The sequence below is a fragment of the Myxine glutinosa genome, chromosome 7 (assembly GCF_964187855.1).
Source record: "Myxine glutinosa chromosome 7, kmMyxGlut1.1, whole genome shotgun sequence".
In the NCBI taxonomy this organism is placed as follows: domain Eukaryota; kingdom Metazoa; phylum Chordata; class Myxini; order Myxiniformes; family Myxinidae; genus Myxine; species Myxine glutinosa.
Genome location: NC_136267.1, coordinates 95732116 through 95759998, shown reverse-complemented (window position 1 = coordinate 95759998; position 27883 = coordinate 95732116). Strand labels below are relative to the sequence as shown.

Here is a 27883-nt window from a genome sequence, read left to right as displayed (position 1 = left end):
GTGAAAATAAAGTTACTGCAAACCTCAGCATCGATTTCTTCCTTTTTCTCTGCCAGGACCATGGGCACGACCATCAGGGTGACCGTGCAAAGGGACAGCAACACCAAACCCTGGTTCGCCATCTTCATTTCAGGGAACTATCGATCAACAAGCCCTTCTTAAAGGTTCACACTTATGTTCACGGGAAGAGAGTTTTGGCCTCAGTCTGCAAACCACGAGAGTTTGGAAATCGGATGCGGTGTTTGACACTTTATTTGATAAACGCTTGGACCTCTAACAATGTGCACCACACTGCAGTTTTGGATGATTGGTGTTCAGTAAAAGGTTTGATTGATAAACAAAATTACCAATAGGCATACACTCAAAGGTCTGTTAGTGGCTTTTAAAATAAACACAACACGCGACCAATAACCCAGAATCCATTAATCTATCGAAGGGCTCGAGTTGATGGAGAGCAAAATAAACTTTGTACTATTGTGTCTGAAATATAAACAACCTATTTTTGCAAAGATATTTCTGTAGGGTAAATGTAGGGAATATTGCTTTGTAGTTATATAAGCTGAAACGATTTACTTATTTATTTATTTTCACTGAAACGAATTCATAAATAAGTAGAGCAACATTAAAAGTACACAGCCCCCATGCCAAATAAATAAATAACATATCCTCCAGCACGTAACATTGCCGTGGCACCTTCATCGCCTGGCGATGCCACCGTGCAGCACAAAGAGACGGTATTGGGAGGGACAGGTGTCCTATAATAATTGATTTATTAATTGCGTAATTAAAATGAATAAATGGTAATTGTAAAATAATTAATTTCTAAATCAATTGGCTAAAAGCGTACCTAAACCACCAGTGTTTCATCCGAAACTGTAACTTTTTGAAAAGTAAATAAGCCATTAAAAAGTCATTAAATAATTAATTAATTAATTAAAAATAAAGAAATAAGCGATTAATTGATTAATCAGGAAATAATTAATCGATGAATTGATTTATCAATAAAACAAAAATATCCTTTATAGTTTATAGCCAAATCACTTGGTCACTGTCATGTCCAAATATCAGCTTCCTAGCTCAAAAAGTGCCTGAGATAATGCCCAGAAGAGAAAGGAAATAAATAAGTACTTAATTAATCTATAATAATTAAGTAAATAATTAATTAACTGATTAATCAAAAAACAAAATAGAACGGCACTCAGTAGAGAGCATACTTCCACCTGGTTGGCCATATCACTCAATGGTGAAGAATCACTTTAAAAATTCTAGGAGCCGGATCCGAATCCGGATCTTCACTAAAATCTAATCATTCCGTCCTTGTCACATACGCTACATCTCTGCCAAATTTCGTCCGGATCCATCCACAAATTTTAAAGATATTTTGTTCACAAACGGATAGACAGACAAACGGACAAACAAACAGACAGGGGCGAAAACATAACCTCCATTCACCTTTGGTGGTGGAGGTAAAAAAAAATCGTTTTTGCCAAAGTACTTACTCACTATTTTGCCGAAATTTCAGCTTCCCATCTCAAAGGATGGCTGAGATATCGGCCAGAGAAACAAACAAACAAGAAAACAAACAAACTAGAAATCGGTCAGAGACCGAGGACTTGCCGGAATGTACTTTTTTGTTATTGACCTTGTTATCAAATCAATTTGTTATCAAAGGTCATGGTGCCAAATGAAATGTCGTATGTGACTTCCTTTTTGTCAGTAACAGTAAGTGTATGCATAACTCTTGTACTTTTAGAGTTATAGTGGTTTGAAATATATTTTAAATGAAAACTCGACCCCCCTGATTTCACGTTTTGGGTGACCTTGAGCTTGACCTTGGGCCTAGAGAGTTAAAAATTGTGCACAGTCTATTCCAGGGCAAGGCAAATATGTGTGTAAAGTATGGCGATGCTATGTGCAACGATGTAGACGTAGTACTGCGCACAAACAGACAGACAGACAGACGGACAGGCAAACCAACCAACCAACATACTTGCCGGAATTTTTTCCGGCAAGTAACAAAGAAGAAAGAAACTGGAGTGAAAACGAAGTACTCCCTTTCAGCACGTGTCATTGCTGGGCCCCCTTTAGTGCCTGGCGATGACATCAAACAGCACCTGGAAATGGCACAGGAAAGGAGCCGTGTACAAAAATAAATGTTTCGGTTCAAACAAGCTGAAGGCACAGGACCCTGGACAAAGACAACTTGATGTGGAGAAGGACAAGCTCATGGAAAGTTCGCTTGACATTGCAGGAGAAGCTAGAAGTGAGTTGAAGGTGTAAACAGGTGTGATGTGGTGATAGTACTATTATAGTGAAGTTGTGAATGAGACAACTTCGAGATAGTCAATGTATTGTTACGTTTATGGGGGTAGGGAAGAGAATGGGGGTAGGATTGAATAGGAAATAGTATGCTCCATGTGATGTGTAGGAGCATTTTGATGTAATAAGCAAGGAAAACGTAGCTTAAGGTTGTGATTTGATGTCGTCATACGAGGGATGATGCCGTGTTAATTAGCAGCAGGGTTTAAGGCTAATTCCCCAGTTCATGATACCCTCTGTGGCCATCCCTACTATTTATAACAACCGCCGGCTCGTATCCAAGCTCCATGGACACGACACAATGAAGACCCGCCCAGGAGAGGCGGAGCTACAGTGATACAATGGGCGGGGGGAACCAGGGCCAACAGGTCACGCCCCCCGGAGTGACGCGGCTGGATGACGCAGGCAGAGCGTGAGCGGCAAGAAGGAGCTTGCACATTTTGTGTTCTGCTGAGGAGAACGTTTGTGTTGTTCTGTGGCGATCGCGAGGAGGCTTTGGCTGCTGGGCTCTTCGGGAAGCTGAAAGCTGCACTGAAGTGGTGGACGGAAAAAGAAGGGAACAAGGGCAGTGCTCGCCACCCGCCTAGATACTGGCGTTTGAAGCATGCAGCGTTGCCGCCATTTTGCCAGGCTTCCCGGCTGCGGGCTTCGACAGCCGCCAAACCTACCACAAGATCCATATTGGGGCCAGCTAAGTGCTGGAGGGGAATTTTCATTTGATTACTTTACCCTGTGTGCGTGTTTACATCTGTGTGGAGGTACCTCAATTTAGCATTTTACCTCAGCCTTTATTTTCATTCCGCGCCTCATTTTATTATAAATCATTATTGTTACATTTTCGTTGTCGAGTTTCTGGTTGGGTTTCAGAATAAACCCATGTGTTCGTGAAGTTAAACGCTTCGTGTTTCTTCCATCCCGCGCGCGTCATAACCGCCAAATTGGGAGATCGCCTTGGGGGTTAAAGCTGGTTCGACTCATCGTCCAAGGCTGATGATAACTAGCAGAGGACGCGACAGTATTATTATCACATGCTCTTTGAAAAAAAAACACGGGAGGATATTGTGATCGGCTCCGTCCGTCTGTCTGTTTGACGTTGCGGATTGAACCTCTATTTTTACCCAAAATTCCTTGCAGTAAACATGTCGCAGAATTTCCTGCCGAGGCAGTAACCACCCTCTCATTTAGCAAGTAATACCTGATGTTGACCTAACGGTTAAGGTGGCTGGCTTGAGATATTAGGGTGCTGAATTTGAGCCCCTGTCATGTAGTTTAATTAGCACTAGTTGGGTTGACTCGGTCTACCATCCTTCTGAGGTCGGCAAAATGAGTACCAGATGACAGGTAATGGCGGCACTGCATCAGCGGCACAGCCGTGCCCCCAGAAAATGATGCAATCTGCAACCACAGGCTGCACACGATCCACGATATAGCAAGTGGTGCAACCCCATGTCAGCACAATCCCGACACACACCACTGTGTGTGCTACGTTATGAGGTGTGTTTTATGGCGGCTGGAGTGCAAATCCTGCCACCAACCTTGAAGGAGGACCCAGTACCCTGGTACTCATTTCGCCGACCTCGGGAGGGTGACAGGCTGAGTCAACCCCACCTGGTATTAATTCAACAGCTGAAGGTCATTCGAACTCGGAGATCCCAAGGAATCTTCGGATCCCAAGCCCAACACCCTAACCATTATTGTACACCTCTCTCTCTCAACACCGTCTCTATGTGCTGCACCAATACCATCTCTATGTGCTGCACCAATACCATCTATATGTGCTGCACAAATACCATCTATATGTGCTGCACCAATACCATTCTATGTGCTGCACCAATACCATCTATATTTGCTGCACCAATACCATCTCTATGTGCTGCACAAATACAATCTCTAAGTGCTGCACCAATACCATCTATATATGCTGCACCAATACCATCTATATGTGCTGCACAAATACCATCTATATGTGCTGCACAAATACCATCTCTATGTGCTGCACCAATACCATCTATATTTGCTGCACCAATACCATCTCTATGTGCTGCACAAATACCATCTATATGTGCTGCACAAATACCATCTCTATGTGCTGCACAAATACAATCTCTAAGTGCTGCACCAATACCATCTATATATGCTGCACCAATACCATCTATATGTGCTGCACAAATACCATCTCTATGTGCTGCACAAATACCATCTCTATGTGCTGCACAAACACCATATCTATAAGCTGCACCAATGCCATCCTCCATGTGCTGCACAATACCATCTCTATGTGCTGCACCAATACCTCTTTATGTGCCGAAGACGCCCCGGAAATGCCGCGCTGGAGGATGTTATTTATTTATTTGTCATGGGGGCGGTGTACTTTGAATGTATGTATCTGTACTTGTTGTTTAGGATGCCGGTAATAACTCGCCTACTCTTCGCAAAAGACACTGTGGGACCTTTAAAGTACACCATTTGATGCTGGCAGAGAGGACAACCGGCTGGACAATGCACATCATCATTGATGAAACATCAGGATGACAATTTATAGCTGTGTCGGGATTCCAACCCAGGCCATATAAGAGGTGTAAGGTGTAAGAACAACCTGGTTAGTAGTAGCGTCATATCCAGGACTCCCGTGACCATGGAGAGCATAAGTTCGTTTGAGGATGGATTTTGGTACTTTGGGGTATTTAGAAAATAAATGAGCTCCTATGCCCCTCCCAAAAGTGTGGGCTAACTCCACCAGAGGGCAAAATCCAAAATGGCCGCTGGCGGCCATCTTGGAAATTACACAATTACATATCTCTTGAGTAAAATAACTTACAGACATGAAATAAGTGTCGTTTTTGACTAATTTAATGACCAGGAGTCCATTCCAGTGGGTCTTTTTCATTTCATGGTCATTTCATGGTTTCATGGCCATTGCATGGATTATTCCACGTTTTCTCTGGATTTGCACATCATTCTGAGGAGGAATCATTTCACGTTGTGGGGGCTCGCCTCTTTTGGTTGTTTTGTAGGGGTTGACACCCTGCATTTCAGTCACAAAATCCTTTAGGGTTGCAGAGACTTCCTTTGAGCTCTTTACCCTCTCAGTAGCCAAGTTCCGCTTAATTTCCGTTGATGCCGGTTGTACATACATCATGTTTGTGCGATGTGATGTTCCACCTCCGGTGAGAGTATCATTCTTGAAATCATCATTATCAATGATGGCGATGGCAGGTTTTCCTTCTGCTATCTCATAGGGGCATATGGAGGAAAGTTGCAGGTCGTGCGCTGCCCACACATCATGAAGACGTAGGACATCTGCATAGCTGATGCCAATGCCATTTTTATGGAGGATGTCTACCAGCTCCTTGTTTTTAGTGAGCCCATGTCGTGTCATACTCAGGTTTATGCTGCATGTTGTCTGACGGCCAGTGACATACTGTGTCAATAGCGAAGCCAAGGCGAGTGTTTTGGGGCTTAAATCGATATCACCTTTCGCTGGTTTCTTCAACCAAGTTACTAGCTATAAAAGCAACTCACTGAGGTTCTCTTTCTATTGGCGGCCATCTTGGATTTCACATTGAAGATGACCATGAAATGAAAAAATAACCACTGGAATGGACTCCTGGTCATTAAATTAATCAAAACGACACTTATTTTATGTCTGTAAGTTATTTTACTCAAGAGATATGTAATTGTGTAATTTCCAAGATGGCCGCCAGCGGCCATTTTGGATTTTGCCCTCTGGTGGAGTTAGCCCACACTTTTTTGAGGGGCATAGGAGCTCATTTTTTTTCTAAATACCCCAAAGTACCAAAATCCATCCTCAAACGAACTTATGCTCTCCATGGTCACGGGAGTCCTGGATATGACCCTACTATAGTGTTTTACACGAGATGTTTCGTTCACTCACCTCGTACTGTGTTGTGCACATCCGTGTTGTAAGAAAGGATAAGAAAGGAGGAAGAGACTTTTTGTGTCAGGCATTGTACAATACACAGGAAGCTGTGAAGGGTGAAGATAAGCAACACCGTTTTGTTTTACCCTCCTCTCGAATGGACTCCCATTGATAGCCAAGATTACCGCGGATTTCTCTCCTTCTGCTTCCAACGAACAGAAAACTCTCTGTAATTATTACCATGCTCAGTTACTTTTGGTTCATTGTCATTCTATCGGCTGGCTCCAATTTCTCTTGCCAAGGACGAGGTAAGGCACAAGAAGGAAGAAAATATTTGATTGATCATTTATTAATTGTTTATTTATTTAATTAATAATGGGCAAACACTTGCTATTACTACGTTTATGTGTTGGGGTACATGAGGTAGTCTAATGCCTTTCAGCACCAAAGCACCATTATGTGTATTAATATTGTAGTTTATTATCGAACTTTTGAAACATGCATTGAGGACATATGATGGGGTGAGGTTGCCTGTGTGCCCCAGCTGGGTGTATGAGTCGAGTCATTTTAGCGTAATGATGTCCTGCCATGTGTCCTCCGTCTGTGGAACAGGTATGTACGAGCCGGTATGTACGAGCTAGGGAATGGGCATGGGGAGAATTGTCCCTCTTTGGTCACAATCACTCTTTCGCCCCCTGTAGAATCTGACTCTTAAAGAAAAGTCTTTAAGCCTTTAGCATGGACTGAAGCCAGACCATGGTCTCAGACCCTCAGGTATAAAACCTAAACTTCATTCATCTGAGAGAGAAAGAGTAATTGAACGTGATATATAAGTGGTGTAAATGTAAAAGGCACAAAGGGTGGTGTATTGTAATTTTTTCGGAGGATTTTGGCTGTAAATTTTTATCAGCGGAGTCCACATATGGTAAATACATCAACTCCGGTATAAGGGGGGTAAAATTTTCTCACGTGTTCTCGCAGAGCACCGTCATCTCCAGTTGTTTTGATGCGTTTTTTAAAGAAACGCCCCCTCTTGAATTTAATTTGTCCCCCTCTCCCTACCCCTGGATGCTCCAGCTGGCTACAGGCTTGGGAACAGGATCAGGTGTCAGGGCCTGTCAAGGACACACCTTCTGGCATTGGGCTAGTTTCAGGCTGGCACAAAAGCACGAGTTCCGGCTGCCGACGAGGGGAGATGGTTTGCCCTCAATTTGGGCTTTTTAACCCCCATTGAACCTCGTCCAAAACGGGGGTTTATGGATTGTGTCTTGTCCGTCCGTCCATCCGCAACCATATCTTGGAGATGTATGGACCAGTTTTGTTCATGCTTTGCACAAAGACAACGCATGTCGGTGTACATATGCACATCATTTTGTTTCACGATACGATCAAAGATGACCGAGCGGACATTTTAGTTGTAAACTAGAACAATGCGACTGTGTCGCCAATATGCCTCTGCATAGTCCCTTAACGGGTAGATGCCATCAATCTGCATATGTATGGGTGGTGGATCACGTTTGTGAAGTTTTGTGTTGATCGGATAAGGTTCGTTTTTCTATCCAAGATGGCTGCCAAACCACATGACCTATGACTTCATCATTTTCAAACTATATGCAACAGTGCTGTTAGATGATATTTGTAAAATTTCGCATCGATAGGGTGAGCGGTTTCAGAGATATACTTTTTTAATTTTTTCCTTCAATCCAAAATGGCTGCCAAACCATGTGACTTATGATGTCATAAATTTAGTATTTCAATACAAATGGGTCATAGATCATGTGCATGCCATTTCTGATTTTTAGGATTAGGAATTCGATTAAAACTTTTTTGGCTGGTATACCACTTCACCTATGATGTCATAATTATCATGCTTTTTTCCCCCTTTGGGAGTACTTGACAATGTGCCAAGTTTAAAATTTTTCCATTCAGTGGTTTCCGAGAAATAATTATTTAATTATTTACTTTTAATCCAATATGGCTGCCATACCACGCGACATATGACCTCATAATTATCATAAAAACATTCTGCATGGGTGTCACTCCTCCCTGAAAATTTTGTCTCAATCGGACATATGGTTGCTGAGAAAAACGAGGTTTAGCCCGTACGGACGGACGGACGGAAGGATGGACGGACGGACAACCCGAAAACATAATGCCTCTGGCGACTTTGTCGGTTGAGGCATAAAAACCCCGATGTTAAACACGTCCTCAACCATTTATTGGACATGCATTTACCAATCTTGTTCAAACTTTGCACACAGATAACGAATGATGGCTTACATATGCACCTCATTTATTTTAGAGATCAGATCCAAGATGGCCGACTGGTGGCCATTTGTTTTACTTAAACATGTCCCCAGCCATTTCTCAGACATGCATGGACCGATTTTGTTCAAGCTTGGGCAAAGGCAATACATGAGAGTATACATATGCAGAAGATTTTGTTTTGTAATCTGACCAAAGATGGCCGACTGTTGGCTTTTAACTCAGGACAGCAAAATTACTAAAACCACGGGGGCTATGACATTTTATGTCTTTTTCTTCTTGTTTGATGCAGGCACCTGCCGTCATTGGCTGACGGATGTCAAGATTCCTATAGGAATACCCCAAGGGCAGGAATTTGTGATGGCACAGGAGCGTTTTCTAAAATTGCACCATGCAGCAAGTGTAATTAAATTTAAATAATCAATTAAAGAGTTCATAGAATACCTTACCACACGCAGTCTTGAGGAAAAGGGCATGGGAAGGGTTTTTTGCTTTTCAACTAAAAAAATTTCAAATTTTCAACTTTTGCTTTGCATTTCTGAGCACAATCTATATTTCCTATGACCTGCAATTTTGTCTGAATCTCGATATTTCCCAACACTGACAACACGAGCAGCAAATCTGATTGGTCGATATGATGTAAAATGGCATAATATTGTGTTCAGTTACTGCTAAACGGAAGGTTTTGAAAGGGCCAATGAGGTATTTGTGTTCAAGTATATAACTCAATCAAAGTAAAACAAAAGTTTTAAAGGTTGTAGAGAAAAAACCTTTTCGGGTGTTTACCACTGTTGATGCAGCGTCTTCTACCACCACCTCATTAAACATGTTAAATTTGCCTCTTCGTGGTGGTTGTCATGTTGATGCGGCAGTTTACCACTGTTGATGCAAAACGCAAGTTTGGGGCCAAATCTTCCCCATTCTTCCCTGCTGCCCAGATTTGTCAGGGCGGTGCGGTCATGGTCAGAGTGCCAACCGGTCCCCATGGACCGGCCCTTTCCTCTTGTCTCTGTCTCTCTGTGTCTTTCTCTCCCTCTTTCTTTCTCTCTTTCGCTCTCTCTAACTCTGCCTTGGCCCTGACTTTGTGAAGGCAGGGGTATACGATCCTGGATTTGAGGAATATTTGGGTCACTCCAGCGAGATCGATTGGCTGGCTCCGTGCCGCGGGCTTGTTCAAGAGAACTGTCTGGGGCTATGTAACAACAACAGCGACACGTTAAATTATTTATTCGTGCCTGTTGCTTGTGTCCTTTATGACATCCCTAAAAACAGTAAATTTCCTGTTTGGAATAATTCTCAATTTTGTTTGACTGCCAGACAAGCCTTAAATTACCTTAACCTAAGATAGATGTACCCCAGGGTATACCTATTCTGTATGGATGGGTATACTCAGGGGTACACCTATTTAGGGTTAAAGCCTTAAAAAGCCAATCCTTAAAGAAAATTACCTTACTCCTCCCAAAGTAAGTTAATTGCACACTTGGGATAAGATTTCGTACATTTTGCTAAATTCAGAGCCAAAGCAATGCTAAACTGCAGGTTCGTGCTCCAATTCGTGTTTTAGAGTGTTCAAAATATAACATTCAAATGAAATTAAGTACTTCCTCGATCATAGACTGACATCTGTAGACAGACAAAGTGAACCAATTGCTTAACCCCGATTTGCGCTTTGCACACGGGGCAATTATTTCGCAAATGGCGCATGTGCGTTGAGTATCCACCATCTTTCCCCGCTGATGATTTGGCTTATTGGTTGCTAACCTTTTGAGGCGTAAAGTGGGTAATCGCTTAATCATAACCGACATGCTTTTAAAGTCTGTTTGGGAGGCGACGGCTCTACCTCTACGTAGGATTTAACCTTAGCCAGCTATAGGTAGGATTATAATTCCCAGTATGTACAGTTCCCATCTCTATTCACTTGAGGTTCTTGGCAGAGGTCGTACATGTGACAGTCTATACTCGACAGTATATATGGGATTTGAACGTGTGGGTTTCTCTGCATCCTAAGTTCAGATGGTGATGCCAACAGGTCAAACGGATTTGTTTCATAATTGCAGTTAATAATTAAGTTTTCGAAATTATTGTGGATTTAAAAAAAAAAATCTTTTTTTGTATACAAGATCGAGGCTCGTGTAAGAAAAGATCACAAAATCACATTGATCACATTGATCACATTCACATTGATCACAATCGCATTGATCACAATCACATTGATTACAAAAAGACAAACTGACACGTAAAACATATGATAAAGGGAGCGGGAGACAAGATGGGGAGAGAGAGAGGGAAGCACACAAGTACAACATTTGAGAGCAGGGACATCGGGAGATCCGTGGGAGGGAGAGGGCTTGGGGAAGGAGGCATGGGAATGGGGGGGGGGGGGGGGGGGGGAGGGGAGACGTGTAAAACACATGGACACTGCTAGGACTTCAAAGAAAGTAGTCGGTATTTAAAATAAATAGCACCGTAAAGCAGGCGTAACCCCTCAGCCCATGCATGGTGGAAACCAATCTCAAAGATGGCGGCTGCCGTGGCGGCTATATTGAAAATCGCAGCGCGCCCATGAACCTTTCTCGACTCAACCCCAACACACACTGCAAAAATGGATTTAATCGGACAAGCCGTTTTGCTCGAAATTGACGGAAACAAATTTCGAGATGGCTGCCGTGGTGGCCATATTGAAAATCGCAGCGTGCCCATGAACCTTCCTCTACTCAACCCCAACAAACATTGCAAACATGTATTTAATCGGACAAGCCGTTCTGCTCGAAATTGACGGAAACCAATTTCAAGATGGCTACCGTGGCGACCATATTGAAAATCGCAGCGCCCATTTTCGAAAGGAACCTTCCTCTACCCAACCCCAACACACACTGCAAAAATGAATTTAATCGGACAAGCCATTCTGCTCGAAATGGATGGAAACCAAAATTCAAGTTGGCTGCCGTGGCGGCCATATTGAAAATCGCATCGCGCCCATTTTAGAAAGGAACCTTCCTCGACTCAACCCCAACACACTGCAAAAATGGATTTAATCGGACAAGCCGTTCTGCACGAAATTGACGGAAACCAAAAGTTAACGGACGCCCTGACGCCAGGACGACGCCCAATTTGGGCTGAGGGGTGAAAAGTGGATCTGGGGTGAATTAACGGGGGTAGAAAAGATCAAGGTTTTGGATGGGGGAAGATACTACATGGTGGTGAGCAGCTGTTTTAAAGACCTGGAGGGAGGAGTGGGATTGAAGAGATTGAGGGAGTTTGTTCCAGAGGCGGGAGAAAAGAGGATGAAAGAGTGAAGGTGAATAGAGAGTCTTGATTTTGGCAGTTTACCCATGAGAGGGTTGCAGGCAGATCTTGTGCGACCTGGAGGAATATTTGGAGGACAGAGAGACAGAGCTGGGGGAGCTAGGTCGGAAAGGAGTCGGTAGAAGACAGAAAGACCACCAACCTGCCTGCGGTGAGTAAGTGAAAGGCCCTCGGAGTTAGCTTCATCGCGGGAGATTCCAATGATTCTGAAAGCTTTGGTATCAACTGCGTGAAGACGAGCTAGGTGTGAGGCAAGAGCACTGGCCCAGAGGGAAGAACAGTATTCCGTTGAAAGCCTTGTATGCGGTGAGGAGCTCAGGTGTGCCAAGGAAGGACTTCACACGACGGAGGATGCTCAGTCGGCGACTGGCTTTGGAGGCCAGCTTGTAAATATGGTTTTCCCAGGAAATATCATGGCAGATAGTGAGAACCAAAAGCTTGAGTGACAGAACTTCTTGGAGAGGATTGTTGAGAAAGTAGATAGGAGGGTTGTCCAGTCGGTCTTTTCGGAGAGACATAGTAAGAGTGCGAGATTTGTCAGGATTGAAAGACATGTTCCACTTGTTTGACCAGTCTATAATTGTGTCCAGGTCTGCAGAGAGTGAGGAGGCTGCAGACTTCCGATCTGAGGGATGAGGTATGGAGCGGCAGAGAGTGGAGTCATCAGCAAAGAGATGGAGAGGATTTTCCAGAGAGTCAGAGAGATCATTGATGAAGACCAGAAAAAGCACAGGGCCCAGAACACTGCCTTGGGGAACTCCAGCCTGAACAGGAAGGGGAGATGAGAGAAATCCATTCAGGGCCACACATTGACTAAAGTCCGCAAGCCATGCGTGGAGATTTCCATGGATACCATAGGAGGAGAGTTTGGTGAGCAGAGCGGGGTGCCAGACCGTATCGAAGGCACGTGATATGTCAAGGGAGACAGCTCTGATTTCCTGTTTGGTATTGAGGACCTCCATCCATTGTTGAGACAGCAGAAGCAGCATGTCCAGAGTCGAGTGATCTAGTCTGAAACAAAAATTGATGATCCGAGATCAAGCCATTGGAGAAGAGGAAGGATTTGATATCCGAAGCAATGATTGATTCCATGATCTTGCTGATTATGGGGAGCAGGCTGATTGGTCTGTAGTTGCAAGGATCTGTTTTTGCACCTTTCTTGTGTAAAGCGGTATTGTTTCTTGATTTCCAAGCTGAAGGCAGATGACCTTGAGCAAAAGAGAGGGTGAAGAGAACAGAGAGAGGGAGTGAAAGAGCGGCAGAGCAGGATTTTAGGACCCGTGGGCTGATGCCGTCTGGTCCAGTTGCAGAATCAGAGTCGAGGATTGACAGAAACTTTTCCACCTTGTCAGGAGAGAAGGACACAGAGTCCAGGAGCAGCTGGGTTCGACTGGGAAAGGTGGGAACAGAGAGAGATGGGTTCGGGACACAAGAGTTGAGGCATTCAGCTTTTTCACGTGCGGTGTCAACTGTGTAGCTGTTTGAGGTAAGGGAGGGGATGGAGGGGGAACAAACCCCAGAAACAGATTTCTCAAGATGCCACCAGGATTTGGAGGAGGGAGACAGGTGTGAGAGTTCAGTCTTGAGAGTAGAGAGATATTGTTTCCTGGCTCTCCTGAAGGTAGACACACACTTGTTCTGAGCTTTGTGAAAGTAACTGAGATTACCTTCAGTTTGATTTGCCTTCCATGAGGTGAAGGCAAGTTGCTTCATGGCAACTGCCTCACCACAAGCTTCAGTGTACCATGGAGTGTACCATGGAAGGGTATGACAACTGAAGACGAAAATAATCTTCAAAATCCTTTAGAAAAATACTTTGAAAAATTCTTTAGAAAATTTTTTTTGAAATCGTTTTGATTTTGTTTTAATTACCTGTCCAGATTTACATTATATATTTACTTTAAATGGTAACATTGTAATTTGGTTAGTTTCGTAAACAAGTAGAACGGCACGTGGTGGAGCGCATACCTCCGCCAGACTGAACTAAATATTGTATCCCACTGATCGGTCGGATCTGGATTCGGACCTGAACCAAAATCGAATTGGCAATTGTTCTTGTCGACTAACCAACTCATCCATCTTGTTTTGTCACAATACATCCATAACTTTTTGAAATATTATGCTATATATCGGTTTTGGCCCTCTCACTCAATCACTTAATGGTGAAGAATCACTAAAAAATTCTCAGATCCAGATCTTCACCAAAATTTTACCATTTCGTTCTTGTCACATACCCACCCAAGCTTTCCATCAAATTTCGTTCGAATCCGTCCATAACTTTTTGTGATATGTTGTAATCATACATTTTAATTAAAAAGGAATTTTAGGGGTATGGAGGAAAGGGAGTATATGGGGAGGGAAAGGGATTGTGCATTATTGATATAATCTGTGGGTGCAAATAAACTGTAAATTGACTGGAGATTGATTGTGTTTGAGTTTCAATAGTTTAATGGTTTCTAATCCTATACTCATGGAGTCATGGCAAATGTGTAATGTACAAACTTGACAAATGGATCCGTTGCATTTACAAATATTCTGATTTGCTTAAAAAAAGTTTTAAAACCTTTTTCACCTTTTATTAATGAACAGTGAAAAGTAGATTTCAACGTTTCTGAAATTAGTGTGCTTTAGGGGCCATCTATTTACTACGTATGCCCAAGAGGGGCTGAATTGAGAAAATGAGGACAACTGAGTCTGGGTGCAGGGGTGGGTCAAAAATTATACTTTTTGCGTACATAATAAATAGACGTCCCTTTATGTCGTATTTAATCCCAGATGCTTGTTATTGTGCTGTAAGATATTTACTTTTTACTTGATAATGAATATACATTAGCAAATCAGAGCTTCATCGAGCCAATCAAGGTGTTCGATGATTCTCTGACTCACAATAAGACATAAAGCACAAGTTTCTTTAAATTGAATTTTGAAACAAAGTAGCTTTTTAATTTAAACGCAATTCCATGTTGTACCTGATATAGCTTGAACACCTTGCAGAGCCTGAAATCCACCTGGATGAGAATCCTCCAAAGTCGGTGACCCTGACGTGCATGAACCTGCCATATGATGAGACCTTTGTAGAATGGAAGAAGGATGGAAGACTTTTGCCAGAAGAAGAAACTCATCATCGGTTTTCTCCAGACAGAAGGAATTTAACAATTGCTCCTATCAAAGTCAGAGATAGTGGAACATATTCTTGTGGATCTCTGACTCTAGATAGATTTAGCAAACCCACTTATCTGACATTCATTCGTAAGTAACACATCATATGTATGGGGTAGGAAATATAAAGTATGGGGTGGTGGTGGGGTATGGAAGCGTTATAGGGTAGGGATTGGGTGGGGAATATCAGGTATGAGGTTAGGGGGAGGGGGCTGGGGAAGAGGTATGGGGGTAACTCTACCCTACCGCAAACCTGACAACAAACCTGTTTATCTGACGTCCATTGACAAGTAACACATCAAACGTATGAGGTAGGGAATTAAAAGTTATGGGGTGGGAGGAGGTAGGGAAGAGGTATGGGGTAAGGAAGATCGAGCATGAGGGAGGGGGGAATGGGGAGTATGGAAGAAGTATGAGCGAAGGAAATGCTATGAGGTAATGAAGGGGTAAGGGGGGTACATTGTATTTTATGTCTACATGAAGTACATTTACATTATTCATACAAATGTTTCTATTTTTACTATAATGTGTGCTCGAAGAAATTACAAAATAAAAATCTGATGTATTATTTTCTGGAAAGAGTCCGACAGGATGGTGCGGAGGCATTACCTTTGAGCTGTGTAGGTCCATTTAGTACCTTGCCGGTAGGTAGTACCATCATAAAGTTGAAGTTCTACCACAAAGTGTGCCGTCCCTTAGATGGACATTAAGCCGGGTGTCCCGACTTCTAGCATCAGTTGGTGGACGTTAAAAATACATGAGGTCTCCAGTGAAGAGTAGGAGAACATCAGGTCTGGTCAGGTGGATCTTGATCGAACGACTTGCATGAGGCTAACACCTTTCCCGATGAGGCTAACACCTTTCCCCATGATAGACAGACAGAATAAAACAGACCAGACCAACCAATATACTTGAACAAGTAAAAAAACATTCATGGTTTTGATGTTGCTACCACATCAAATTTCGAAGTAGTTATATAGTACTATATACAGAAACGCTTTCCGGTAGTATATTTTGTTCAATGTCAATGCCTGTGATTGACTCCTGTGTCACCATTGTGTATTTCCAGCGGCAAAGCCATCCGTTGAACCAAATTCTTACAATCATATTGTGGGTCAAAATTTGAGCCTCACATGTGATCGAGTCAAAGCTCCATTTGTCGAGGTCACGTGGTCCAGGAAAGGTACTCGTTTGGCAAGGAAAGCTCGTTTTACATTCCCAACCAACAGAACCCTTACAATCATTTCTTTGGACAAAGAAGACGAAGGAAAATACACATGTACTGCCAGCACAAAATATGGAAGCATGGAAAGCGACTACTTTAACCTGGCCATTTTCTGTAAGTGAACGTTTACTTTCTTTACTATAAGTGATCGTTAATACTGTAAGTGAAATCGACTTCACATTCATTGTGCAATGACATTTACTGTGGGTACAATATTACAGTTCTAATGCTTTTACCATCCTGGAATACTTTTACCATCTGCATAACGGTGGCCTTTTTAGTGTACATAGTCGAGGCTGTTGGAAGAGAGCTGGAAGTCCATGACGTATCCATAACGATGGTCTTTGGAATGTATAATGTGTCGGCAGTTCGAACCGTGGCTGAGCAAAACCAGTCTTAAAAATAACTTGAAAAAGTTACAAAGGTAAAAAGTTGAAAACTAAAAAAGTTTTTAAAAGGTAAAAAAAAGTTCTAAAAAGTTTTTAAAAAGTTTTTTTTTAAGTTACAAAGTTTTTAAAAGCTGAAAACTAAAAAAGTTTTTAAAAGTTAAAAAAAAGTTCTGAAAAGTTTTTTTAAAGTTAAAAAAGTTTTTTTTACGTTTATAAAAGTTTTTTTTTAAAGAATAAAAAACAATTAAAACTTTAAAAAGTTCAAAAGTCGAAAACTTAAATATTGCTTCCTCGCTTAACGCTCAGACTTTAAAAAAAAAAAAAAAAGTATAGAGAATGCACAAACAACCATATTTATATTCCCTGCCGTTGTTGCTGTGCCTTGCCAACTCCAAATTATGTTCCACATGTTAATGTCCAACGTGAATGGCTTGCAGCAGTCGTTGAAAAAAAAAAAAAGATCTGATCAGAGGTCCTCTGATCATAATTCTTACCTTCACCCACTGTTTAGTTCCATTTGTGAATAGAACACGTATTGATGAGGTATTGGCTCAAGTCGACATTGGTCATTGTTAAATATAGTCATACCTGGGCAATGTCTCACTAAGACAATAGACAAGCATCATGTGTTTAACTAAGTATCTCAGAGGCCTTTGGTGGACAACTACAAAACTACTAACTATTGTTTTACATTATGCTGGTATTTATAGGCCTTAATAAAAGGTAATATTCGGAGAAGCAATTTGAGTGATATTGAGGTGTGTTTTAGTGTAAAGACCTTAGACAATGACAATGTTTTATTTGTCACCTTTTGCAGATGGCCCCGAAGGTATAGGTCTGCAAATACTCAGTCAGTATGTGAATAAAAATAGTACTTGCTACGTTAAGAAAGGTGAGAAGCTTCAAATGAAGTGTGCCTTCCATTCCCGTCCGTGGAGACAACCAGTATGGAAATTTCAGAACAAAATATTCCATCGTTCTTCACAGAGTTATGGCGAATGGTTGGTTACAAACTCTGCTGCACTGAATCACTCCGGGCAATACACGTGTTTCGTAAAGAACGAGGTGACTGAAAACAACATTACAATGTCGGTGAATGTCGTGGTGATGGGTGAGTACAATGATATCGGAATTGATGGAACTAGGGCATGCCCGTACTATATATATGCCCGTACTATATATCTATCTAAAATTATATCCCCCCCCTCTATTTACATGAAATGGTTTGGTCCATTCGCAACGCCAAAGCGAACGGCGAACGGCTTGCGAGTACAGTGACAATCCCCCCCCTCTATTTACATGAATGGTTTGGTCCATTCGCAACGACCACAGAACCCCCCCCTCTATTTACATGAAATGGTTCGGTCCAAAGCGAACGGCTTCCGGAGTTTGGTAAAGAAATCGCCATCGCGTACACAAACGCGCAGGAAAGCGAATGAATCGCAAATTCGTTTTTATTAGTTTTAAAACATCGTTTAACGCCAACATAGCGCCAACATAGTTTGCAAACGTGAAATAAATGAATACGCTCTCAAATGTGCCATCCGAGGCAGAGTGTGTCCGCCACGTTCGGCACACGCGCTAGTTCGCTGCTCTCTGATTGGTTGAATCGTTTTTTGGACATCGCTCGGTAAGTAATTGTCCGATTAATATGAAACCTTGAAAAGGCACATCCTCGGGTCCCCAGCAATATACCTGGCAAGTTTCAAGTATATCGGACCCGTGGTTGTCGAGAAACAGCGGTCACAGACAAACAAACACACAGACAGACACACACACACACACACACACAGAGATTACTGGAATTATAGATAGATAAATGAATACGCTCTCAAATGTGCCATCCGAGGCAGAGTGTGTCCGCCACGTTCGGCACACGCGCTAGTTCGCTGCTCTCTGATTGGTTGAATCGTTTTTTGGACATCGCTCGGTAAGTAATTGTCCGATTAATATGAAACCTTGAAAAGGCACATCCTCGGGTCCCCAGCAATATACCTGGCAAGTTTCAAGTATATCGGACCCGTGGTTGTCGAGAAACAGCGGTCACAGACAAACAAACACACAGACAGACACACACACACACACACACACAGAGATTACTGGAATTATAGATAGATACCATTCCCGATATAATTAACAACCTCCAAAGCCAAGAGTAATATATACAGTATACATATATGTATATATGCAATATATATACGGTACCTATATACGTATATATATATATATATATATATATATATTTATATATATATATATATATATATATATATATTTATATTTATATTTATATATATATATATAGTTACGTGTGTGGGGGTAGGTAATGAAATACCTTAGTCCAGATAGAATTGTGTAGGTTTAGAATGCTCCGATGACGCGAAGAAGAAGAGATTAACTCCCCAGTGTGTAATTGCCCTGTGATTTTCCCTTATATTTTATTTCATCTAAAAAGGGCCACAATTACAACAACAACCATAATCGCCGACAGTACCCAGACATTACGACCCCGCCCAGCCGAACATCCCCGAAGGATGGCTAGACTCTGCCTCGAAGGACCGTAATTGACAGGCCCCGCCCCCAAATATTCTCGATGGGCATCACGAATGGCTGTAAGGCCATGCCCCGAATGAGGATTGGTTGAGGAACGATGGGGTGATTGAATCGCACTTATTGATTGGAGCAAGCGTGACGTCAGAGGGGACCATCGAGAACAGAGGAAGAAAAAGCGAAAGGATCGTGATTGTTCTCTCTCTCTGTTCTGTGATTCGTGCGAGCGTATGCATTTGGCGCTCCCTCTGTTCTGGTGTTTGTGGTGGATGGTCGCTGGTTGGCTTTGGGTCGCTCCGCTGTGGCTGCTTTGGTTCGTGTGCACTCCTGGAAAGGCGCTGGTGAGAGGCAGCGGTTTGAGATGGTCGGAGCTCAGTGCAACCGAATGTGAAGGACCAAGGGAGGAGCTCTTTCCTGTTTGCTTCGCACCGGCGGCTGGCGTTAGACGAGACTTCGCACCAACATGTGTTTTCCCACGCAGGGACCTGTGACACCACCAAACTCTTGTTGAGATTGGAGCTAAGTGGCTACACGACATCCGACATTTATTTTTACTTTCATTTTTTCCTTGTTCGTGCCTTTGAGTCTGATGGAGGGTCCCTTATCTAGGAATTTTAGTTTACCTTACCTTTCGTTGTTCCCTTGCATTATTTTAATAAATCCATTACTTGTTGCATTTCTTTGTCGTGTCTGTATATTCGTTTCTGTGTGTGTGGGGATCGGACAACCCCTGCATGTGTGTCTGTTCAGTTAAGGACCTCGGTATCCCTCCCCCGAGCATGCCAAAGAGATAACACCGCCATATTTTTGGGGTATACGCCTCGGAGTTAAGGCTCGTTTGGTCATCCGTCACCCTGAGGTCTTCACTACGGGGTCGATGTGACAATATATATATATATATATTAAAAAATTAAAATTAAAATATATAAATAGACGTACATACATATACACAAAGAATTAAGTTAAGCACCCCCCCCCGTTTTTTTACAACCTCGCACATTACAAGTTTGTTGTCGTCAAAACAGTGTAATATACCCATGATATTGCTATATTTTCTGGAGAAGTGATATTATGGTCACATAAAAACATAACAATCATGCCGTTTTCAATATTTTATTCTGAATAATTTAAGGTGCAAATTTTTTGGGAATTTTAGGCATATTTTCACCTCAATTTAAGTATGGAGCTATAGGTCCATCACGGACAGTGTGGATGACGTTTATGTTTTCTAACGTACAGTCATTGTTCTGAGAAGACCTCTAGCGATCTTTGCGTCAATAACGTGTGTAGGACCCACGTGATCGGATCACTGACTCAACCAATCACTTTTTTTCACTTTGATCACTCAATTTCATCAATGGATAATTGCTAATGTCATACCAATCATTATTTGATCTCACATACCTTAGAATATATGCCAATGTATACATATACACAAAGAATATATATTAGGGGGTGCTTACCTTAATTCGTTGTGTAGGGGTGCTTAACTTAATTCTTTGTGTATACATATATTGCACACTTCTAACTTCCCACATATCTTTAATGGGGAATAGCACCACAAAAGTGAAGATAATCCAAACTTTTGCACAGTACTGTGTATATGTATAGATTCTCAATAATTGTATATAGTTAAATAAGTTTTAAAATACTTGTTTTGATTTTCTTGGAGTATGGTCAGTACAGTATCTCGTTCCCAGAACGTTTTGAACTCCCCTCGTGTGGAATATTTAGGCCAAATATTTTAAGAATACCAAGACGTACCCGCTCATGACATGTCTGTCCCTTTCTGTTCCACCAGTTCCTTGCTCAAAACCATCCGTTCAGTTGAGGCCAGCACATGTTAAGGAACACAAAAACATGTCGCTGATGTGCCAGCATCTCAAGGGAACGTCGGCTCAATACACCTGGAACAAAAACGGTCAACGGATCATCCCAAGCGATCGTTTCATTTTCCTGGACCGTGGTCACGACCTCGTCATCTTGGCAGTGCAGAGACCTGATCAAGGCACCTACCAATGCAGTGCAGCAAATGCATTCGGCAGAGCAACGAGTGACCCTGTTACTGTAAATGTGCAATGTATGTTCAAACACCTCCAAACCATTGATCACATTGACCTCTCTCATCCTGGACATATGATAAGGACTTCACACGGGTTAGGGTTAGGGTTATTGTTAGGGTTATGGTTATGGTTATGGTTATGGTTATGGTTATGGTTAGGGTTCGGGTTGGCGTTAGGGTTAGGGTTAGGGTTAGTTGTTAGGGTTAGGGTTAGTTGTTAGGGTTAGGGTTAGTTGTTAGGGTTAGGATTAGGGTTAGGGTTAGGGTTAGGGTTAGGGTTAGGGTTGTTAGGGTTAGGTTTCTGTTAGGTTAGGTTTCTGGATGAAACGAGAAACAACTGCTAGGGTTGGCAGTTGCTGAAAGGACAACTCACAAAGCAAGCATTCACACTGAATAAAAATCGTAAATGTAGAGCATCTTAACAATTTAGAGGAAACCTGCAGTGTTGGAATGAATGGACGACGTCCTCCTTTTAAGTGCACGATTAACACGTTGAACCTCACGATGGACGATGTTAGCTTTAACATCTCAATATTTTACAGATAAATTTCCTGTTCAAGAAATGAATGTCAACGTTTCAATGATTCAGTTTGTTTTCGATGTTAAGTCACGGACTTGCTGATCACCCAGGGAATTCTGGAATTTTTCGGGAATGTCACTTCACAACCGCCAATGTTGGTGCATTAACTAACATCATCATCCCTTTGCCTTTGCAGATCAAAGCAACATCACTTGGATTGTGAGCGTTTGTGTGGTTTTGGTGGTGCTGATGTGCGCAGTGGTTGCGGCTGCGTATTTTAAGGTACGACAATTGCTTTGCAAACAGCAGCGTTTGATAATTGAAATTCCTTATGAATTACGATTAGTGAACAAGTATAAAAAAAATTCATTACATTATGCCTCTTCCTGTTAGACGAGTTGGATTTTCAGAAAAAGAAGCATCTAGAGGCATTTTGAGGAAAAACTTGTAGTAGACAGGTCAGTCTTTTGAGACTGCCACTGGTAACATGTAACCCAGTGCTACCTTGCTGCATGGTCGGGTTGTCGGAGACTAAACCGACAACCCTCACTGGCTTTGCTTGTGGGGAAGGTGACTGTGACACTCTTCTAGGACTAAAAACAACACCTGACAAAGGGCGGATGAGCTCACTTCGGGAGCCAACGGCCATCCGTACGGAGATGGTGTCTCCTAAAAAACATCCAATTTGAGTACGAAAATTTTGTTTTTCTGCCTGGCCTTGTCACCCCCTCTGCACAGTGGTCATGTGAAAAGCTTTCCTTCTTTCAGGACTACGTGAAGGTTTTGCCAGTTTTCCCTCTTCTTCTTTTTCTTTGTAGTCCTTCACATTTAGTGGCTCTCAGCCTTGTTTAGGGCGAATTTCAATTCAAAAAAGTCTGAAACATTGCTCTTTAAGCTAATTTGGACATGCAGAATGCAAAAATTCCCGTTCCCAAGAGGAACTCTAGATGCTTAGCCCTTTCCCATTTAAAACTTGAACAGCACTCAGTGGAGAGCATACCTCCATCTGGTGAATAGTTTACGTTTTGTATCCCACTGATAGGCCGAATCTGGATTCGGACCTGAATCAAAATCTAATCCATTTGTTCTTGTTACCTAATCAACTCATCCACCAAATTTATTCATAACTCGTCCATAACATTATAAAATATCATGTTATATATCGATTTTCACCTGATCTCTCAATGGTGAAGGATCACTTTAAAATTAAATAATTATTGTATCCGAATCCATATTCAGCCCTTCACCGAAATTGAAACGATTAGTCCTTTTCACACACACCCAACCTCTCCACCAAGTTTCGTCCAAATCCGTCCATAACCTTTTGAGTCGATCTCTCAATGGTGAAGAATCACTTAAAAATTAAATAATTATCGTATCCGAATCCATATTCAGATCTTCACCAAAATTGAAACGATTAGTCCTTTTCACACACCCAACCTGTCCACCAAGTTTCGTCCAAATCCGTCCATAACCTTTTGAGTCGATCTCTCAATGGTGAAGAATAACTTAGAAATTAAATAATTATCGTATCCGAATCCAGATTCAGATCTTCACCAAAATTGAAACGATTAGTCCTTTTCACACACCCAACCTCTCCATCAAGTTTCGTCCAAATCCGTCCATAACGTTTAGAGATATCCTGCTATATGTCGGTTTTGGCCCTATCACCCAATGGTGAAGAATCATTTAAGAATTAAATAATTATCATATCCAAATCCATATTCAGATATTCACCAAAATCGAATCGAATCGTCCTCGTCACACACCCAACCGGTCTACAAAGTTTCGTCCAAATCCGTGCATAACTTTTTGAGATATCCTGCTATGTATAGTTTTTGGGTCTCTCTCCCAATGGTGAAGAATCACTTTAAAAATTCGAGTAACCGGATCCGAATCCTGATCTTCACAAAAATCCAATCATGTGTTTTCATTGTGTTTCATCATGTTTCATCATGTTGTCCTTATCACATACGCTACCTCTCCGCCAAATTTCGTCCAAATCCATCCACAACGTTTTTAGATATTTTGTTTACAAACAAACGGACAAACAAAAAGACAGACAGACAGGCGTGAAAACATAACCACCATCCACCTTCGGTGGCGGAAGTAAAAAGTGTCTGCTAAATTGGCGATTCTAACGAAAAATTACACCAATATCATGTTATTCATAACTGAACTGCCAGGGAAAGCACATATTATTGTTAATTTTGCTGTTTTCATTGATTAAATAAATAATTGTTGTCTTCAAAGTAAAATATAAAAGAAGATGAAATACATGGACACAAGTAAGAGACTGCATATTGGATTTTGGTAAATGGAAATTATCATGTTAGAACAAATTTTCCTAATTACTTATCAATAACAATCCAGGTCTATCACAGCCTTCCTGATCAAGCCATGGAATAGCCAGCAGGGATTGGGAAGAGTAGTGGTGGAATTGTTGGTATCACAAAGACTACCACTGCATTGTGCAGATGGACACTGTCCCACATTTCATCCCAAACATATGCTATATACCATATTTTACTGGGTGAAAGTCTTCTTCACAAAGAAAATACACCCGATAGGCAGAAGAAAGGTAGTGCAGATGAAGATACATTATTAGCAACTTTCCAGAATTTGAATATGTTTTCTGTTCATACAAAACCATAAACACTGCAGAAGATGAAACCAGAAACAGAAACACTGTAGAACATTTTGACAAAAGACAGAGCAACACAAGCTATGGAAAACTCATTGCTATATGCCAAAGACCTCGGACAGAAACAACTGGAAAACTTCTGTGAATGAACGAATAGTTTTGAGTGAAGTCAATAATAAGTCTGAAGTACTATTCCATCAACCACGAGGAAGGAATAATACTCCAACCATCTCAACTTTATATCATGTAAAGAAGAGTTGTATAGAAAAATGCAAACAGAAAATCTCGAAAGCTGAAAGAAGTAAACTGCAGGTCTCGTCACCGCTTATGAGGCGGCCGACCAGTTGATTTGGCTGCAATCTTGAAGCATAAAACTGATGCCTGGAACAATCACTTTTGCTGAAAAGAATGGGTCACTCCGTATCGGAAACAAATCCATGCTTGCGGATCTCTTCACTGAAGTCATAGACTGTCCTGAATCTATTCAACTGCATGAAGAATCATCTTGTCTCATAATACATGGTCAAGCATCAATTGTCAGCATAGGGATACCTGCTATTGCATTGACTTCTGGTGATCTGGCAGATGTGATCATCAAAACTGTACTTCATATGGGCTCAGTCTTCAACAGAATAGATCTGATCAATAGAACAACAGATCTGATCAACAGAACAACAACAGATCAACAGAACAGAATAGAATAGTGGTCTTTGATCGATACATACATTATTCAGTTAAGTCGGGCACAAGGTCAAGGAGATGTAAGAGTATTCAAGCTGTCAGACATGTCGTAGAAGGCCGCCATGTTCCCTTGCTAAAGCCATGATCAAGTTTTCTTGCTCTGCCAGAAATGAAAGCCGCTGGAAGGCCACATTGACTTGTCAGGGTTTATGTTTGTGCAACTTTTTTCCAATGCTCCATCACACACATATATGGTAGCTGCTGGGGGCTTCACGGATGAATTAGATCTTCAATCATCAAATGAAAACACTGATGTTAGTTCCCTGAGAACTACACATGAGGAAGCAGACACAAGAATGGTTTTGTATGTTATACATAGTGTCTGTTGTCATTTCAGCAAGAGTCACAGTGTTCTTCTGCTACTAATGGCTTATTTTCTTCATTTTAAGGACAAAAGGTTACTGATGAGAACTGGTATGTTTCAATAAACCTGCACTTTTGTCTCTCCATGTACTAACTGGTTGCGATACCACCTCTGTTTTTGCAAATCACTCCAAGCATATCATGGAGGGTTTTCAAGCAAAATCCTGACCTACAGAAGACATTAAGGGAAGTCCAGGTTACAAGGGAGAAAGCTGAGCTAGCAGAGAGGTTTGTTTGTCACATATACAATGTGCTGCAAATGGACTCCATTGATACAGTAAGGCATTTTTTTGTAGACATAATCTCGGCTCGTATGAGAGCTAACACATAGAACGTGTAATAAACGGAGCGGGAGAAAAGAGGGGGAGAGAGAGGGAAGTAGAACAACAGTAGGGAACAGGGACATCTGTGGACATTTGGATGTGGGAAACATAAGAGATGGTGGTGAACAGCTGTTTTGAAGACCTGGAGGGAGGAGAGGGATTGAAGAGAGTGTGGGAGTTTGTTCCAGAGCTGGAAAAAAAAGAGGAATTAAAGAGTGAAGGTGAGCAGTGATTCTTGATTTTGGCAATTTCACCAGAAGATGGTTGCTGGCAGACTTTGTGTGTCCTGCAGAAATATTTGGGGGACGGAGCACAGACAGGTCAGGGGGTGCAAGGCCGGGGCTGGTGTGAGGCAGGAGCACCAGCCCAGAGGGGAGAGTAGTATTCCATCAAGCTGCGGTTGAAGGCATATTCTCTTTCCCAAAACTAGCAAGCGGGAAGCTTTGCCCCCAAAAAGTGATGCTCTTCAGTTTCACTTGACCGACACTCGGTAGAGCGCATACCAATGACAGGCGGAACAGTTTACGTATTGTATCCCACTGATAGGCCGCATATGGATTCGGACTTGAACCAAAATTGAATCGGCTTGTTCCTGACACATACCCAACCTCTTTGCCAAATTTCGTCCGAATCCATCCACAACTTTTTCAGATATCCTGTTCAGACAGACAGACAGCCAAACAGACAAACAGGTGTGAAAACATAACCTCCACCCACCTTCAGTGGTGGAGATAATAAATAGGCCCTTAAAGTCGCTGTATTAAATGGGTTGCCATTATATATTGGAAAATGGGCAGAGTCTAGTTCGGTTAGTCGATCATTCAATCATATTGCAGAGCATCTGCAGGTTGCATCATCATTATGTACGTGCAGCAGCCCATGGCACCTCTTCAGTCGTCTGTGGCTGCAGGGTTGGGACTTGAAACTGCAATCACCAGACTCAATGATAAAGCTCAGGCTATTGAGTCAACCCAGAGTTCCATTATTACTTGTATTGGATTGGGAGACATCCATGGAAGGTTGGTGATGTATGCCGAAGGGAGGTAGGTTATCTCAGTAATAGTCGTGATACCAGCAGTGGTAGCTGCATCTAATACAGCACAAAATCCTTTGGATGGGAATGTGAAGGAAGTTGTCTTTATAGGTTCTGGAAGTTAAAGATCCAATGGCATTTCTCAAATGGTAAGCCGTTGTGTGTCTGGAAGTCTGGCCAAATTGTCGTCCGAGAATGAAATGAGATCCATGAATGTACATCAGGCATTTCCGTCGTAGCGATTGATTTGATGGCCAATCCCATATTGTTTGTAAATTGTACACCATGATCCGTGTTCTTGTTTTTATTTCTTTGCAGTGTTGGAAATCAGTTGAGGCAGCGGACAAATGAAAGTTGAACCAGTGAAGACCATTTGAAATGCACACCCTGGTGCTCTTGATCTGGAGATTTCTGATACTCCTTTAATTGAGTGTCACAGATATAGTACAGATCCAACGCATCCTCCTCCTCTCACCTCTTCCCAGCCTCACTTCTCACCTATTTTAGGATTTATTCTCAACAATCACACGCCATTCGATGAGGTTTCTATACTTGCTGTTTATAATTCTTATTGGAATTGAGTATTTGACTTGCTCCAGAGAGTTTGTTTTGATGTTTTTCTTTTTGCTTCCTCACATCAACATGTTCTCAACATTGATGCAGTTCACTGTGTGGTGTTGTGCCCCTGCCAGCACGCACATCTGGGACCCAGATGGGAAATAGGTGGTATGGATGGGCTGAGGTGGGCTTGGGTTCTGTGTGGGATTTAAACTGGGTTCCACATGGGTCCCATCTGGGCTGCCGATGTCATTCTACAACTCGAACGACAATCTTTGACGTCATATCCCACCTTTCAAAGCTGGCTGGGGCTAGGGTTGGTGAGTGGGTTTTGGACTGGGCCCTATGTGGGTCCCAGTTGGGCCAAGCTAATGTTGTTTTCAGAAGTTTTTTTTAAATGGCAGTTTTATATATCTTCTGTATATTGTATTTCTTACGAATCTTATTAAAATTGAATGCCTGCTGTTATTTTAACTGTGGAAGCTGTTTTTATAGCAACAACAAAAAAACAAATCAAGCAATGCATGCAGGTGTGTCTGTATAAGT

At 42.0% G+C, this 27883-nt stretch overlaps 2 protein-coding genes across 6 annotated transcripts in view; one reads left to right on the top strand and one right to left on the bottom strand.

The window, feature by feature from the left end:
• Positions 1-27883, bottom strand: part of LOC137431434 (matrix metalloproteinase-19) — a 76632-nt gene that overhangs the window by 48568 nt on the left and 181 nt on the right. Inside the window, exon 1 of one of the 2 annotated variants that reach the window (XM_068122749.2) lies at positions 24-224. The exons of the other annotated variant lie outside the window; for it this stretch is intronic. Within the exon in view, the coding sequence (XP_067978850.2) occupies positions 24-128 (105 nt within the window). The 5' untranslated portion in view covers positions 129-224. Of the gene's footprint in view, positions 1-23; positions 225-27883 lie in introns of those variants that run through there. 2 annotated transcript variants of the gene reach the window in all.
• On the top strand, positions 57-27805 carry LOC137431433 (cell adhesion molecule CEACAM1). 4 transcript variants are annotated; one of them, XM_078782022.1, is made up of 8 exons: positions 6347-6507; positions 7277-7504; positions 14765-15019; positions 15999-16268; positions 17361-17654; positions 20895-21173; positions 21872-21957; positions 27098-27805. In XM_078782022.1, exons 3-8 carry the CDS (start codon positions 14818-14820, stop codon positions 27128-27130), a joined length of 1164 nt encoding a protein of 387 aa, XP_078638148.1. In that variant the 5' UTR covers positions 6347-6507; positions 7277-7504; positions 14765-14817; the 3' UTR covers positions 27131-27805. The 4 variants fall into 4 exon arrangements, with proteins under 4 accessions (XP_078638149.1, XP_067978849.2, XP_078638147.1 ...); XM_078782023.1 differs by lacking the exons at positions 6347-6507; positions 7277-7504 and adding an exon at positions 57-164; XM_068122748.2 differs by lacking the exon at positions 7277-7504 and having other exon boundaries at positions 6283-6507.